We start from the raw sequence: 17,278 nt of genomic DNA on the forward strand, positions 1-17,278 counted from the left end.
TGTTTTTCTTTAAGCAAGAAACCCTAACGTGGGAAGCCATTACTGGTAAGGTAATGCCTGGGGCTCTTGTTACAGGCCAGAGCAAAGTGAGGGCCTTCACATGGGCCTCAATGCCATTACTGACTATTATATTGCTGACTATTACCAGAACCTGTAAATAATGACCATGCAATGTATCAACCTATGTAATTTTTTATACCAGTGCTTTTTGTATGTAATTGGAATACTGTTGAATTTTATTGTAAGATGTCTGCAACAACACTGTTATAGCTGAGGGTTTGGGCGTTAAACAAATGTAATAAATAAATAAAATAAATTACCTGAGCAGTAATGCCAGCCCACAGGGGGGTTATTGCTATTAGCACCACGGCATAGATTTGGAACTTTGCAGTTTCCCTTTCTGAACTGAAATTTAAAAAAACGACACTGTAGTCCCGTCTCCCCTTCCATGGCGGCCATTGCCATGCAGGTGAAAGGCCAGAACAGCAAGTGTTATTGGATCTGGCAAGGGACATGGGGGCCGCACGTAAGGGGTGCTGCATTTGGGGTGGGCATGGCAGAGGAGTGGATTGGGGCGGTGGATATGGTGAGGGGCGAGGGAGGTGGCTGCAGGGCAAGAAGAGCTTGATGTAGGCCTCTTCCTAATGAATGCGCGCAAAGCCATGATGTATAGCCTCAGGACTGCCTGATTGGCGGAAGGACCTCATGACGACCCTTGCTTGATGTTAATAAAATATTTGCTCTAGGTAGCACTGTTTCTTGCTTAAAAATGCCTGATATGCCCCAGCAGGTAAATTAACCTGAATCAAACTGTTTTTGCAGCATATGATATGATATGATATTTTATTTATAGCGCGCCTATACACAAGTGGTTCAAGGCGCATAATAGAATCTCCACCCCCCCCCACCTTATTTTATTGTTTGGATGGGTTTGTTGTTTTCATTACGATTTCTAACTCGTAAAATAACCTTCATTAAGATTTCTCACTCATAAAATTCCCTTCCTGAGGTTATTTCTCTGATCTTTATGATGTGCTTATAACATGTCCTTCCCGTGGTGCCTTTACAGTTTGTTGCGCCGCGTTTATAAAATCTCTATAATCCCAAAATATCACTCTATAAGTATTGTGGATTTATAGAATGCAATTCACGAATACTCATTTTATTGGCATCCTTCGGAGCATGGACAATGTCTTCCTTCAAGCCATTCTTTAGATGGTGTTTGATGCGTTTTGAATCTTCTCATTCCCAAGTGTATTCTTCGAGTAGGTAATTGCATTTTGGGATAGTTGTATGGTGTTCATAAAATCTCCCTGGTGGTTGCTCTTCAGTTAGGTATGCGATGTTATTATCATTTCGTTTCTGCGAGAATGCTTTAGGGCTTATGCTTTGTTACCGAAGTCCGAGTCCCCGAATGTGAGATAAGGTGAAGGCGTAGCTGGTACAATGAGGTAACCTGGAATAGAATGGGTGGCTTAGAATGTAAGGACTTGCATATTGCAGACCATGTGGATGATGAGGCAGCCAGGACCAGCTGGGAGCAGGGTGCTCTGTCTACATGAGACTTTGGAAGAATGACTAAGGACGACTTCTCTGCCCGGGCTGCAGTGTCTGAACCTGCATCATTATAAAGAGGTTACATTCCATGTTGTTACGATGTTGGGATAACGCAGACTTTCACGAGAATATTCTCCATGAGGACATTCCTGTCATTATTTTTAGGTGACTTTTCTGGGGCTGTAAAATATTGATGTAGTAACATCGTTAATGAGTTCTCCTGCCAGTGTTTATTTTTCAGGTGTTTGTACTATGCTCCTAAAGTATCCTTCCCAGATTTTACTCTTTGCCGTCTTGATGCACTTGGAAATGTTCTACAAAAAGGGACTCCTAAGAGAGTTTTTTGTGTACAAAAAAATCTCCTCTATTAAGCTTACACTAGCAATGGGACAGACCGTTCCACCCTCCTCTATTAAGGTTACACTTGCAATGGTTCTGACCTACACTTGCAATGGTTCTGACTGTTCAAATCTCCTCTATTAAGCTTACACTTCAAATGGTTCTGACTGTTCAAATCTCCTCTGTTAAGCTTACACTTCAAATGGTTCTGTGCAAATCTTCTCTATTAAGCTTACACTTGAAATGGTTCTGACTGTTCAAATCATCTCTATTAACTATTAAGCTTACATTTGCAATGGTTCTGACTTTTCACCTCTTATCTATTCAGTTTACACTTGAAATGGTTCTGACTGGTCAAATCTCCTCTATTAAGCTTACACTTGAAATGGCTCTGACTGTTAAAATCTTCTCTATTAAGTTTACACTTGAAATGGCTCTCACTGTTCAAATCTCCTCTATTAAGCTTATACTTGAAATGTTTCTGACTGTTCAAATCTCCTCTATTAAGCTTACACTTGAAATGGTTCTGACTGTTCAAATTTCCTCTATTCAGTTTACATTTTAAATGGTTCTGACCATTCACATATCCTCTATTAAGCTTACACTTGAAATAGCTCTGACTGTAAAAATCTCCTCTATTAAGCTTACACTTGAAATGTCTCTGACTGTTCAAATCTCCTCTATTAAGCATACACTTGAAATGGCTCTGACTGTTCAAATCTCACTTGAAATGTTTCTGACTGCTCATTTTCACAGCTTAGTTTCCAGGTAGCTCTGTATTGTTAAAACCTTCCTCGTGACGTTCCAGTTTCATGTGGCTTTGCTTTGTAAATAAAATGTGCTCTCCTGAATGTAAGCTTTGGGTGGTTTTCCTGTGGTGATAACTTGTTCCATCTTGAGCTCATTCCTCCAGCAGTTCTCTTTCTTTGTTTATTTCTTTATAACGCGCCTAATACCATACCTGAGTTCAGTTTCTAAGCGTGGATCCGGGATTCTAACCTCTTTTGCTCTCTGCGGTCTTGCTTTCAAGACCAACGCGTTGCCCCGTCAAGTTTACTCTGTTCTCGACCAGTCGCATTGCCAGGCTGAAATCGCCAGCATTGCAGCTACTTACTCTATGTAGAGGGTTTCAATGTTTACAAAATCTTGCACAATCAAAGTACTCTACAAGTGCTGTTGCTGCATTAATAAAATATCTGACGTAGATCAGTTGTTGAAGTGGGCGGGAGTGGGCAGGAGTGGAGCTCCACTGCTTTTTTAAAATTAAGTTTGACTGTTCCCATACTTTTATTTAAAAAAGAAACCATTCCCGGATGGTTTTGTTTTAAAATAAAAGTGTAGGAAGCAGTCCCACTACTCCTTTTTATACACTTAGACCACTGACGTAGATTTTACTCTACAGGAGGTTTGGCCATATTTTTCATATCTCCTATTCACAGTTCACTCAAAAGGTTGGTTTATTAAGTTGATATAAACCCTATCGCAGAGCTTACTCTGCAGGTGGTCGCACACGCCTAAAACCTTCAAACCTCCTTGACTGAGAGCACTACAATGCTGGATTTGCTCTGTATTTATTTTAAAAATGATACAGTTTATTTATTTGCATTTGTAAAGCTTTCACACACCCCGGGGGCATCGAGGCACTGTGACAGGAATATGTCTCTTAGTTGTGTATTTATAACGCGCTTAATACCCGGATGTTTCTAAGCACGGACCTGGGGACTGAACCTGTGTTGCTTTGTATCGTCTTGTTTCCACGGTGAGCACGTTGCAGTGCCGCTGAGCTATCCTCCTGGGATTTTACATTGAGTGCACTGTACAACTGGATTCATTCTGTTAGTGAAAACGCTGGCACCAAGTTTACTCCGAAGATGGATGCTGCCTTGTTAATAGAACCTCCCACGCAGTTTAATCTACTTGTGCATGTTAAAATCTCCTAGTATGTGGTGAAATGACTTGTGTTTTTTTCTGTTTAATACAATCTTCTTTAGTGTTTACTCGGCTGGGGTTTTGCTGTAAAAAAAACCTTCTGCCCCAAATGTGCAGTACAGGTGCTATCTTTGTTAATATATCCTACACTGAGGTTACTCTATACCAGTGGTCGAAGTGTACGAAAAGAAGTAGTGGAACTATGTTCCCTGCTGGTCTGCATCCACTCCCCACAAACCCCATCACCACACCCCCTCCCACACACAGTACACAGCCCCAAACATGTGCACCTGCTGTTTAAGTGAACGTTCATTGCAGTGCACTGAAAGTGCAAGTTTCAACTTCTTCCTACACATTTATTTTAAAACAAAATCATTCCGGAGCGGTTTCTTTTTAAAATAAAAGTATAGGAGCTGTAAAAGGTAATTTAAAAAAGTAGAAGAGCACCGGTCCCGACCGCTCCCGCTCACTTCGACCACTGCTCTATACGTGGTTTTAGTCTTGAAAAAATCTTCCCCGCACTTCCTTTGCTCCACTTGTGTTCTTGCAGCGTGTTTTTTTTGTATACATCAGTTTATTATCTCAATTTAGATTTGAAGGGCCAGGCTGGACTATAGGGGCGCTTTGAAAAGAGCACACGTTTAACTCTCCTCGTGAGCAGAAAAGTCATCCAAAAAAGCCCTGTCTTGGTTCTGGATCGCCTACATATTAAACAGGTTTGCCTTGCGTGTTTTTGGTATCCCATTGGGATTACACTAGAAATCCATCTGTTCGAGCTGATGAAACGACCACATTTGAGGACATCAGATGAACATGTATCAGGAGTATAGCTCGCCTTGGAAGCAAGAAGACGGAGGACAACACCGGTTCGATCCACGGGTCCCACTTAGAAATATCTGGGCATTAAGCGTGTTATAAATAACCAATTATAATTATGTATCAGTGCTTTGCCTTTTCCATTGAAGACTACGAAACATCACCTTTTGCATTTGGCATGAATTGCTCTTGGGAACGTAAACAGCGTTTTTGTCTCTATGCTTTTCATAATAGGAACCATCTAGACTGGATCTACGAAAGGAGATGGACTTTTCCTGTTCCTGTTGTAATCCTCTGTGTGTTTGCGTGTTTTCACTTTCTGGACACGTTTAATTGATTCTTGTTTTACTAAGAGCAAAATAACATGTTTGGGAAAATAGGACTTTCCATATAGTATTGTTCATTAACAGCGTTGCATCTTTCTTATAAATAGATGCATGTCACGAGAGTAACGCGGTGGTGTAATAATGAATGCTGTGTCATGAGAGCAAGGATTTGAGGTGTGATCTTCGGGGATGCACAGGTGCACCTTGGGTGTGCTGACTGGATAAGTAAGTGAAGCAGAGCACACCCTGAGGACTCTTAGGCAGCAGCTTCCATGTAAGGCTGTTTGTTTATTTATTTGTATGGGGCACCCGACCCGAAGGTATCTGGGCGCCTTTTGCACAGAGGATACATGTATACTTTTAGCTTGGTTACAGTAGATGAAATATACAAGTACAAGAATATATACAATGTATACAGGAAGAGCGATTCGGCACATGATACAGAGCAGCACAGTTAAGATCGTCAGTTACAAGTTACAGACAGCAGCAGATGGGCAAAAAAAGTAGACATCGATCATCCATCAATCTTGTCTCCCTGACTGACGTCAACTGCTTGCTGCTCCTCTTACCTTTTCATTGATGGCCTACTCATGGTTGTTTCAACTCCCCTGCCGACACCAGTCTTCTGGCTTATGCGGAATACATATTACCGATAAGAAAGGCAATGTGAAGTAAACTGGGCAGGCAAAGAAATGCTGCTATCCTCAATTATGTTGCCACTTGCCCAACGGCAACCTTCTCAGACTGAACCCAGATTCTCCCTTGCTATCGTTGACAAAGAATTCTAACCCATTGGTGCACACCCTGCAATGTTCCTTTCTGCTTTGTGCATTTTCCCTCCCCTCTTCTCTCATCTGGTCAAACATGTGTTTGACACCCCTACAGCCCAGCACTCACACCTGGGATGCCCTGGGATCCCATTGCCAGGTGCCTTGTCATGCACTGAGGTGTGCATCATGTGGTGCCACCCTACTCACTGTGCTCGTGGCACTCACATCTGGGATGCATTATTATGCCCTGAGGTGTGCATCATGTGCCACCCATACCTATTGCGCTCATAGAAAGGGCACCTGGGATGCCCCTTGTGCTCCTAATACACAGCACATTAACATGCACAAAGGTGTGCATCATTTGCCACCCATACTTGTTGTGGTTACGGCACACAAACCTGAGATGCTTGCAGCTCCCATTGCCTGGTGCCTTATCATTCACTGTTGAAAATCAATGATCCTACAGGTCGCTGTTCCAAGTTGCTTATCGATTGATGTGCTTTGCACTCTTAAGTAAACTGCATTGAAAATGGGCTTGTGTGGCTGGATGACATACCCCGGAGCAGATGTGGAGGGGAGGTGACAGTTGGCCTGCTGCAGCATACTGGGATCTTCTGTGCGCTCTCCCTGCTTTTCACCTCACCTTTGTGCGCTGCAGTGTGTTTGTTGCAGTGCAAATATCTCTGAAACGTTGCGTCCTAGAGCCTTGAAACGTGGTTTTCAACATTTGAGTTTTGTTCCTCGCATCGAGACGCTTAAAATGAGATCTGTCCGTTCGGTCTACAACCACATTGATGTTTTACCAATTTCAGGCAACCGTCTCATGTGTGAAGAGGCTGAAATTCGGGGAAAGGAGTGGTGTGCCCAAATGACATGTAGCCAGTAATGTCCTGAGGGTCCTAACAATTAACTATGCTTAATATGGAGCAGATTGGTGAACGGTGTGGAATTGTACAAGGAACAAACTAACAGATTTTCTGCTTTATACATAGAGAGATTTTACCATCTTTCTTTATTATGGCATCTCAACAGGGGGCCTCCATAATATGTATATATATATATATGTGCACCCTAACACATGGCATGACCTTATACATGTAGTGAAACCCCATCATTAATTGCTTGCACCCTGGTGTGTTGCAAGAAATGAATGACAGGTTTCAATACATGTAGTCCCATTTTGATGACCGAATGTTATAATTCAAACGTAGCACGCAATGATGGCTCTTAGGCTGCTGCTTCCATGCAAGACTATTTATCACTATAGCACACCTCTGGTAGTTACAAGTTACAGACAGCAGAGGACAGGTAGAATAAGTAGACACTGGTCCTCCATCAATCATGTCTCCTTGTCTCTCTTTCTTGACTGACTTCAACTGCTGCTCCTAGAACCCTTTCATTGATGACCTAGTCATGGCCTATAAGCTCCCCTGCTAGACCCAGCTACCTGGCTTTTGCAGAATACCAGACATGTATTGCATAGGACTCGCATGATTCCAACACAGCTGACCGGGATGATGTTTGGTGTCAACGGGCGGTCTTATATGTCCGACCAGCCGCCGCAGTAGGACACGAGAAAGGTGCTGCATTTTTGCTTTCATATTTGCTCGAAAATGTTAGATATTTTATGTCAAAACAGAGCAAATCGTTAGGTTCTCTTGGAAGAATGGTCTCCGGCAGCCAAAATGTAAGCAGCTGGTCAGATGGGCCACTGGCCAATATGTCAGTACCTGGGTCAGATGGTCAAGCAAGTCCCATTGCTTCCTTATTCTGCAGCAAGCAGTGCCTGGCACCACGTCTAATCTTCAGTAGAAGCTGCCAAGCTTTCCTGTTTGGTCTACTGCGCTGTTCTCATACATCTTCCACTTCCTGGAAAACACGTCTTTTTCTTTTTTTTTAAGTACCTCTAAAGGCTGCAAAGTGTCCTGGGAGCCATACACCAAAGACAAAGTCACTATAAATGTTTTAACGGGAATACGTAGGATGGAATAGGGGCCGGAGCCAATCAGGCGCAGTAAATGAGAAACAGTGGCTCACATAGCTGCACACTTTCTTCAACTTGGAACTCAAACCCAGCTCACCAGGGTGGCACGTTGGGGCCTGCAGATGCAATTTACAGAACATATAGGGAGGGTTCAGGCAATTTGGCCTCAGTAGGTATGGGTGTTCACCTCCAGAGACTGTAACGCTGCCCAGAATATCACCAGAAAAGAGCTTGCAAAGCGCCCTTTAGCATCCGCAGAGTGATCAATGCGTTCCCCTCTCTCTGGCAATAATGTGGATTCAGCCGTCTTAAGACATTGCTGCTGTACACAGCGGCAGAGGCGTAGACAGGGTAGGGCCTGAGTGGGCAAGACCCACCCAAAACCTATAAATGCCCACTCAGCAGCACTATGTGGTCATTTACAGATGTCAATGTCACGTCGTTGGGGACAACTACATTAGCGTCAGGCCCCACTTGTTAGAGAATCCTGGCTACGCCTCTGCACAGCGAGCTTGTGTTGGACTCTTTCTTACATATTTTACATAATATATAATACAGGAGATTGTGTGCTGTTACCCAGAGCTATCTGGCAACCTGCAAGAGGAGGGAATGTTCAACCACTGTCATAGGCGCTGTTCAGCACTAGACCCCAACCCTTTAACTCTGAGCCCCAGATAACAAGACCCTGAGGTGACAAATTGCAATGGAAGAGTTACTGCAAACACTGACGATCACCAGTTACCCTATGCGATCCACCACAAAATGATACACTACCAGCAGGGGCACATTTGGTTAGATTCAAATAAATCTGCTTTCAGATAATGCTGTCAAATCCTTGACTCTCACTATAACAGAGAAGCATCGTAAGGTAAGTGGGGGACTTGTACATGCAACCGTTCTCGATTTGGAAAGAGCGCTTGATTCGGTCAATCGCAAAACCCTATGTAAGAAAGTAGGCTCCATAGGAGTGGCAAAAGGCCTTTTAAATTTGCTACAATTATGTTCTACACCTACCACATCCTCAGTCTGTTTATTGTATTCAGCGATGGAAGCTGTACAAAGTCTTTCCCTACTAACAGAGGGGGAAGCAGGGCTGGCCACTAGTCCCTCCCTATTTCATCTGTTTCTAACAGATGTTGATCCCAATGCAGCAGGCAGGAAAGTCTCTGCTCCTCAAATAAAATCTGCTGCGTATAGTGTAGTCCGTATGCGGACGCCACCGTCATTTTGGAATTTACTCCAGTCAGTCTTCAGAAAGGACTACACTATGCTGAAGAATACTTTGGTGCGCAGAAGCTGAAAATAAATAATCTTAAAACAAAATGTATGGTATTCGGGGGAAAAAACGCAAGCCACACAAATGGTCGCTCCACAACACCAACATAAAAAAGTGGATGAATATTTATACCTGGGGCGAACACTTGTGTAGTGGGGGGGTGGTCTGCACGGATTAAGAACATAGCGAAAGGCCCCGAACTTGAACTTTGTTTGAAGTGCCAATCAACCTGACTCGCGAAGCAAAACAATTGTTGCACACGCAAATTTAAAAGATTAAACCTAAGTGTGAGCTTGAGCCGAAATAACTCATCTGGCATGCTAATTATGATGAATTGCAAAAAGAACAATATAAGTCACTTTTAAAATCTTATAAAATTTGCCAAAGACTTCATTTTACACAAACCAAATCAAATTGCCTCATATTCCAACTAAAGAACATTCCAACTTAAATTAACTTGGTCGCCCAGCTACTACTAAAACTGCTAGATGGTTTTCCACTGACCTTCATGAATTTTTTTCTATATTCTTTTTCCATAAACAGACGTAATAAGAAGTGAGATGGCGAACTATGAACCTACCATCGAACATAAACATTCTCTCCAGTCAAAGACAGTTACATCCTCGCCCACGACTGATTCAGATTGAACAAAACAAATTAAACTAAACCAGGCATCTGATTCACCCCATGACCACTGCCCTGCAGGTCTGTCCAGACCTCTCAGCCCTGTGTTTATTTTAGATTTGTACTTCACCCTAAACCCGTCCTTACTTTCTGCCTCATCACCAACGGGACCGAAAGGGTCACTCCTGTAGAAACCATCCTTGGACGCAGGCGTTCCTTCGAATTTCTCCAAACAGCACTAACTGGGAAAACTGGGAAAAATAATAGAAAAAAACTTGCCGCACAATTTCAAAATTATGCCGAAATGCACCAACAGGATTCTGTCCAGTATCGTACTTGAAGCAGGCCTATTTATGGTGCTTGATGACCTACATAGCACAGCAGATGCAGGCAAGGTATCACCTTTGATTCAATTTGATTATCATCTGGTTTTGATATAGTCGACCATTGGCCCATTCCTGATAACCTACATCAGCAGGGTTTTCAAGGTACAGAGAAGGTTGAAAACCTATGTAAATGATAGAGAACAAATTCTGGCTAATCCGCTAATCCACTGTGTCAGCTCTAAATGGTTTGAAAACTAAGGGATTCATTCCATCAGATAAATCCAATCTTTGGTCAGAGGATTTTGGGCTTCTTGTTTGGGTCACAATCCGATCTCTATCCAGAAGTTGAGAAACCTAGATGTAAAAATTGATGCCACATTCGCTCTATCTTAATACATTCTGTAACCAAGTTTGGCTTTTTTCTAAATCGGCTTCTTAACCGTATCTTCGAACACTTCCCTCCTTCAGTGAACGTTACTGTGGTCAATGCATTTATTTCATCCTTGGTAAACTATTGCAATGTGCCTTATTTGGGTATGCCTGATTATCAGATTGCAACGAGTTCAATACCTCACAGCAAGACTCTTTTGATCTCTGTGCTAGGAACCATTTGTCTTCTGCATTTGACAGATTGCATTCTTTAACTGTTAGACAGATAAGAAAGCATTACGTTTTGGGTCTGGTTCACAAGGTGTTCTTTTCAAATAAACTGCGTTTCCTAGCTAACAAATTAAATTGGTGAAACCCAACACTGAACCTTAGCTTGATCCTAAACTTCAACAATGTTGGGTAATATCTTCTCCTAGCAACCCGCCAGTCTGAAATTCCATAAACAAACAAAAACATGTGTTTGTGATACAATTAGTATTGAGTCTTCAGGGCAATGTGTTTGTCAGTGAATTAAGCTGTGAGCCTGTCACGAAACTACTGTACTGTATGTATTGTACATTATAAACCTAAAGAAGAAAAGCCTTCTCTGTCTACACTCCAAGACTCTGGAACCTCCACCCCCATCAATATCAGACTCACCCCCTCGCTTCTACAGTTCAAGAAGGTGCTCAAAACCCTCCTCTTCAAGGAGTGGCTCCTCCCTAACACCTAGGCTCATACACCTTCCACTCCCCACCAGACGTGGGACTGGGTGATCTGATCCCCACTGTTTCATGCCCTGGTCACTTGTAGACTAACAACTGACAATTGCCCTCCCTCCCCTGTTAGAGCCATTCCCTTGTCCCTTGCTCCCTAACTTTATTTTCCCCACTATGAATGTAAAGTGCTCCGTTGCTTCCCAAAGCTAGGTCTGCACTGAATAATAATAACAATAAAATAGAATCAAAATGAAACAAGGGAAAATCAAGATTATTTGAACAAAACCTACATATAGGGAAGGACTCAGGTTAGAACCCTAAACAAACTTCCCAAGGTGAACTTTTGTTGCCACCCAAAGTAACCTGTTCAGGATGCAGGCACACACAATGAAAAAGCCAGGTATGGGACTTTCTGCTGTCAGCCGGGTTGCCAAGCAGGAAATGGGTTTTTCCAAAAAGCTCACTGGAGGTGGGGGTACATGATCTGTATTATAAAAACCATTGACATTCGAGTCTTTCTCTAGAGGCATCAAGCACAAGGGCATTACACGTCCCTAGGGTTTTACTTGCCTGTTTTGAAGTGGCAATCACTGTAATATATATACATCCAGAGACCTTTAATGAGACCACCATGCCAGTCGTAGAGCTGTATGAATGATTTTGCCACTGATGATATTATAAATTCTGGCTACTAGCAATAGCCTTTTCTGATGCAATTATACGGTACTCGTTGCTCTTTAGTATTCTGTCTCGTTATGAGTATTCCTGCTACTGCTATGAAAGGTTAACATGTTCATTCTAAGCAGGCTCTTTTGTTGTATATTCTATTTACTTGAGTCGAAAATAAAATTGTAAACAATATAACAAGAAACTATTGAAAGGTACAATATTTGGGAAAAGGAACTGCATTTTGACACACCCTACTTAATTATGAGAACCTACACCCAGGTGAGGGTGAATAGAAATATGACGATGGTAGTCCCCATGTTTTTCTGAGCTGTACCCACTCTACCCCACGCCCCGGGGCCCTTTATTTTATTTCCACAGAACATGGTCCGCACTCCACGGGTAAAGGTCCAATACGCCTGCATCCTGACAAGCTTTAGCGTATTGTGACCACAATGGCCAGGATTTGGTGTAGTACCACACATTTATAGCAAAACATAACCTTGCAGCGTTTGGAGCAACCGACACCTAAATCTAACAATATGTTTATTAACATTTTTCATAAACATTTGTTTGGAGCCTTATTTCGTTAAATCATATTTATGAACATATTTCCTGAAAAGATTTCATGTTCTCCTTCCACACAATACATCCAGACAAATAAGCATTGCGATAGCGCGCTATGAAAGCAAGACCTCTTACCCAGCCCACGAGAATGTGGCCCACGTGATCCGTAGAACCATCTGGTTGGCGGATCTCTCGAAGCCGTTGAAGAAGATCTGAAAAGAACAAAAGGAGAAAAGAACACTTATTTGCTGCAAACACCTCATCTCAACCACTGTAACATGACCATTTATCTGACACCCAGTGCAACCTGAGCCAGAAATCATACCTTCATGCAGAGGGATGAGGGAATCCAGTGTTCCAAAGATTTGGGTTAGTTCTTGCTCGGTCATTATAGAGAGTTTAAGCATGGGGTCGTGGTAAGCCTGAAAATATAAGAGTGATACAGCTCTAGTTAAAGGATGAGAACTTGCAGATCTTTTCATAAAGGGTTTGTTGAATGTGTTATTAACATTTCCTGAATGTGTGAAGCAGTGCTAAGAACGTCATACAATGGCTAGCATATTTAACCACATTCCAGTAAAGAGAATATCGACATTTCTAGGGACGAGGTCAATTTCCATTATGTGTCAAATTTCATGTATGGTGGTGTGGTAAAACAGGTGGAAGTAAAGAATTACTGCCACCTTTGCCACAGTGTTGTATTCCAATTAGCATTTGTCTGGAGGGGTTTCCTCCACTTCCCAAAAATTGCAAAATTACTGCTGGTGGTAATTCCTCCGGTGGTATTTCCTCAAAAACCCAATGGAGTTCTGTGGGACTCCATAATAAAGACTAACGCCACCTCAGAATCTGTAGGTTTTACCTTCAGTTGTGTGGCACTATTGTGGCAATAACAATATTTGAGTTTGGCAGATTTACCAAAGGTAAACCCGGCAAACTTGTAAACGGGTCCTATGTCCATAATACCAGTTATTCGCAGGGGTCCGCTGCACAACCTCAATGTCCGATGCTCACATACCTCTTATTGAACTGCGCCCCTGGCAAGTTGGATAACGGAACTATTCAGCATCTTTGGAGGTTTCACGCAATCATGCGCAAATGCTTACCTTTTTAGCTAACTTCAAGTCTTCTATCAAGTCTTCTTCTCCCTGGGAAAGTTCAAAGATTGCCTACGAGAAGGATAACGGCTGTTAGGATAAACTTAAAACATAACAACGGGAACTATCCACAACAAATACAATCAGAATATATGTTGAGGTGGAAATCAGTAACCCATTAGCACAGGTGTCTGCAACCTTTGCCACTAGATGGTTTGGACTACAACTCCAATGACCACCTATTAGAACAATGCTGGCTAGGACTGATGGAAATTGCAGTCCAAAACACACGCGCGCACACACACACACACACACAAACACCCCATAGCACAACCAGGGAAGGATTTTAGTTTCACATGACAGCAAACAGAACTTCCTGTTTGTAATGTTCACTCTTTCGTGCCTTCGTTTCACCACATCTCCATATAAAAATAATGATAATCGGTATTGACGAAGTGACAAAATTGACAGACTGAATTGATTGGGTAAGGCACAGGAAACCCCTCTGTTACATTCTCTTGTTTTAGTTCATCTGTGCCATTTCATAAAGGGACCAATCATATAAACCTCCAAAGTGATCGGTCCAGCCATGTCTGCCCGACCACCTCCCCACTGGACCCGAGCATCCCGGACATGTTTCAGCTTTGTTGTGCCTTATTATTTTATATATATAGCACCTATCACCAAAGCGCTTAACATAGAGACAATTAGTACAAAAGGGTGGATCATATAAAGGAATTACAAAGAAAGGAGGTGATCTTTAAGTTCAGAGGTAGAGTGGCCCAGAGCTTAGGAGGCAACACAGCGGAATCGAGATGGAGCACAGGGAAGGCGAGGAACAACAAGGAAGAGGAGAGACTGGGACTGAAGAGCACGCAGTGAAGAGTAGAAGGAAATAAAACAAGAAAGATAGGAAGAAGCTAAACCACAAAGATTCCTAAAAACGAGACACAGAAAATTGAAGCAGAGTCGGGCATCAAAAGATAATCAATGAAGATGATTTAAAGCAGTGGAGAAAGAGTCCCTAGGAGAGAGAGAGCAAAGAATACGAATAGAAGATGAGTAGATAGAGCTAAGAAGAGCAAGTCCATTGCCGTGCACGTCATTTCCTTGGCTAAAGCATTTACCTCAATCAATTTATACCGTTTCAATTAATTTATATACCTGAACAACTTTATTTCAAAATGTTTTCTAAACCATAAGCCTTTATATAGCTGCAAACCCATTTTATGTGACTTTTTATGTGACTGGTATCCTAATAATGATCAGAATTGCCACTGTAAGTTTATGTTTGAAATGGCATGTTTAATATAAGTCTAGTACTGTAACATTCTCAATTTAATCTTGAATGTTAATGACATCAATAAAGTAAGATCATACAATTTCTTAATACATTTTTACCAATATTGTGTGTTTAAAAAATCAGCTTTTTATATTGCGCGTTCTGACGGACTTCAGCGCCTAAGAGCAGCACCGGTATGGAACCTGTCCTGCTCAGTGTAGCCTTGTTTACAAAATCAGGGCGTTGCCCCTGGACAATCCTTCCAGGTTACCCTTGCTAAGGAAAACAATTATTAAGCAATATACTGATGTATTACTTATCGTTTATTATGCTACATCTCTTGCTGAAAGACAAAATGAGTTGACCACGTCAGTACTACAACTATATTGTGACCACTTAATCTCAAAAATAAATTAAAATTATAATTAACAAACCAGATATAGATTACAATGAACTTGTAAAATGTCAGTCAGATATGATACCATGGTAAACGAAAGGTAATACATAAGAGCAGTACATTGATATTGAAATACTAGTCCTGAATAAACACATACAGTTGGGAGGCTTATCTCTCTGCTCTTGCAGTGTCAAACATTTCGGCCATGTGTTCTTTGCTTTAGTCATGTTACTAAGGAAAATAAATGTTTGATTTAGCAAGGAAACATTCCATATTAGCAAACATGTATTAAGACTTTGTATTATCTGGCTTTATTACCATCATTTTTCACTGAAGAATTAATTAAGAAGTTTACAGTACTGGGTTGCATGTGAGCATTTTGTGGTATTTAGGCTGATCTAGACACAAAACAATAAGGTGAGGTTTTGTTGTTCTTCTCCCTACTGCCATATGATCAACACCTGTTAGAGGAATCTGTTTAACAAAAATTAAAGCTTTATTAATTTGGGTGCAGAGACCCAATGCTTTCACCTTACACATTAAACTGATACATGTTTAATATAAGTATATATATATATATATATATATAGATGATGTCATACCAGTGTCAAAAATCAATCTTTCCCATAACTGCTCAAATAAAAAACAATTTAGCAATTAATTTTGAAGAACAAATTAGGTGATGTGACAATGATAATTCACTACTTTGATGTATGCATAAGGAAAAAGTAAGCAATACAAAAGAGATGATGGCTGGAAAGTTTGGAATTAATCATTACCTCTTGCATTGCTCTGGGCAACCTTCTAGACCATCGTTCTTCGCCTGCCAAGCCATTAGAAAAGGGGGAAGACCATATGAAAGTCAGGCTTGGTCCCACCCCAAAAGTGGCAGTCCTGCCCGAACTGCTTGGTCACATTCCTTCTGCACGAGACCAAAAGCATCCCAAGCCTGATTTGCATGTGGGCTTTCCACTTTTGTAATGGCTTGGCAAGCGAAGAACGATGGTCTGGAGGATATGCGCAAATGTGGGTCCCGTGCCTGCTGGGCCTAGAGACCCAAGCTACTGCTCACCGATGAGGCCCAAAAAGCCTGCAACATGTTTGGACCTCATATTTTGGCACTTAACATTCTGGCATACACCAACTATGGACTGTATATAGTAGTAAGTGCAATGATTACCTCTTGACGCTTGATCTCCTTTGATGTGAGCACTTGATTGACAGACACATCAAAGGTCTCACTCCACAGCTTGCTATCTCTCCGCTTTGTGATTGCAGGGGGAGCATTTCTAGACCATGGTCGTGGGCTGAGTAAATCAGGGCGACTGTCGCTTCGAAAGCTGATTGACCGCTAGAAACACAGGAAAATATTTGATTATTTATACATTCTTATTCTTCGTACTGCAGAAATAAGGCGAATGCTCAGTGCAAAATACTGCTCCATTAATCAAATGGCAAACATGGATTTCCTGGGTTTGCAAGATTTGGCTTTTTTTCATAGCCTACCTGAATAGGAAATATACGACAATGCTGCAGAGCACTAAGATATGCATGTTTCTTTACACAGATATCAGCACTGACAGTGGCCAAGTCCACTTCAGGTAAGACTCTAAAAGGCCTCATTATAACCCTGGTGCTCCCGTAATGAAGGGGGCCGGTACGGGACCGGCCCCCTTCGTAACGGGAGCACCGATTACGAGGTTCCCTTTGCGAGACCTGGATCAGACGTCTGGTGAAACCAGATGGCTTTTCCGGGTCCCGCGAGGGGAAGAGGGAGGTAATAACAGGCCACTTGTAATGTGCCCGTCATTACCTCCCTCCCCATTCCCATTGAGCCCTATGGGGGCTAAAATGGGAATGGGGAATGGTTCCTGCAAGGAGAAATTACCGGGTCCTCCTTTGTCGGAATGACCCTGTAAGGCCCCATTGCAGGAACCCGGTAATGGAGCCCGGTTTGGAGGTAGCCATGGTGCTAATAGCACCATGGCTACCTCCAAACTCGTAATGAGGCCTTAAGACTTTATAAAACGATCCCTTGGCATAAACGTAGCCAATTCTTAGTACTATCCATCGGATCTTGGTAGAATGGCAGAGCAGCCAGGCTTATCATAGGAAGAAGATGTGAGCTGTAGGCAAGAACACTGAAGCCAGTAAATACAATGGTCCAAAGAAACTCTTACACAGTAAATGCTATATTAAAAATATACATTCATTCTTAGTCACACAAAGAAGCT

At 42.1% G+C, this 17,278-nt stretch overlaps 1 protein-coding gene across 4 annotated transcripts in view; it reads right to left on the minus strand.

The window, feature by feature from the left end:
* ARHGEF3 (Rho guanine nucleotide exchange factor 3) overlaps positions 1-17,278 on the minus strand; it is a 1,464,987-nt gene that overhangs the window by 111,935 nt on the left and 1,335,774 nt on the right. For all 4 annotated transcript variants that reach the window (XM_069643671.1, XM_069643668.1, XM_069643670.1 and 1 more), the window contains 4 exons: positions 16,225-16,395; positions 13,375-13,437; positions 12,594-12,690; positions 12,404-12,480 (listed from right to left, as the gene is read on the minus strand). In XM_069643671.1, the coding sequence (XP_069499772.1) occupies positions 12,404-12,480; positions 12,594-12,690; positions 13,375-13,437; positions 16,225-16,395 (408 nt within the window). The remainder of the gene's footprint in view (positions 1-12,403; positions 12,481-12,593; positions 12,691-13,374; positions 13,438-16,224; positions 16,396-17,278) is intronic.

The sequence above is a fragment of the Ambystoma mexicanum genome, chromosome 2p (assembly GCF_040938575.1).
Source record: "Ambystoma mexicanum isolate Mex_15411 chromosome 2p, UKY_AmexF1_1, whole genome shotgun sequence".
NCBI classification, from domain to species: Eukaryota; Metazoa; Chordata; class Amphibia; order Caudata; family Ambystomatidae; genus Ambystoma; species Ambystoma mexicanum.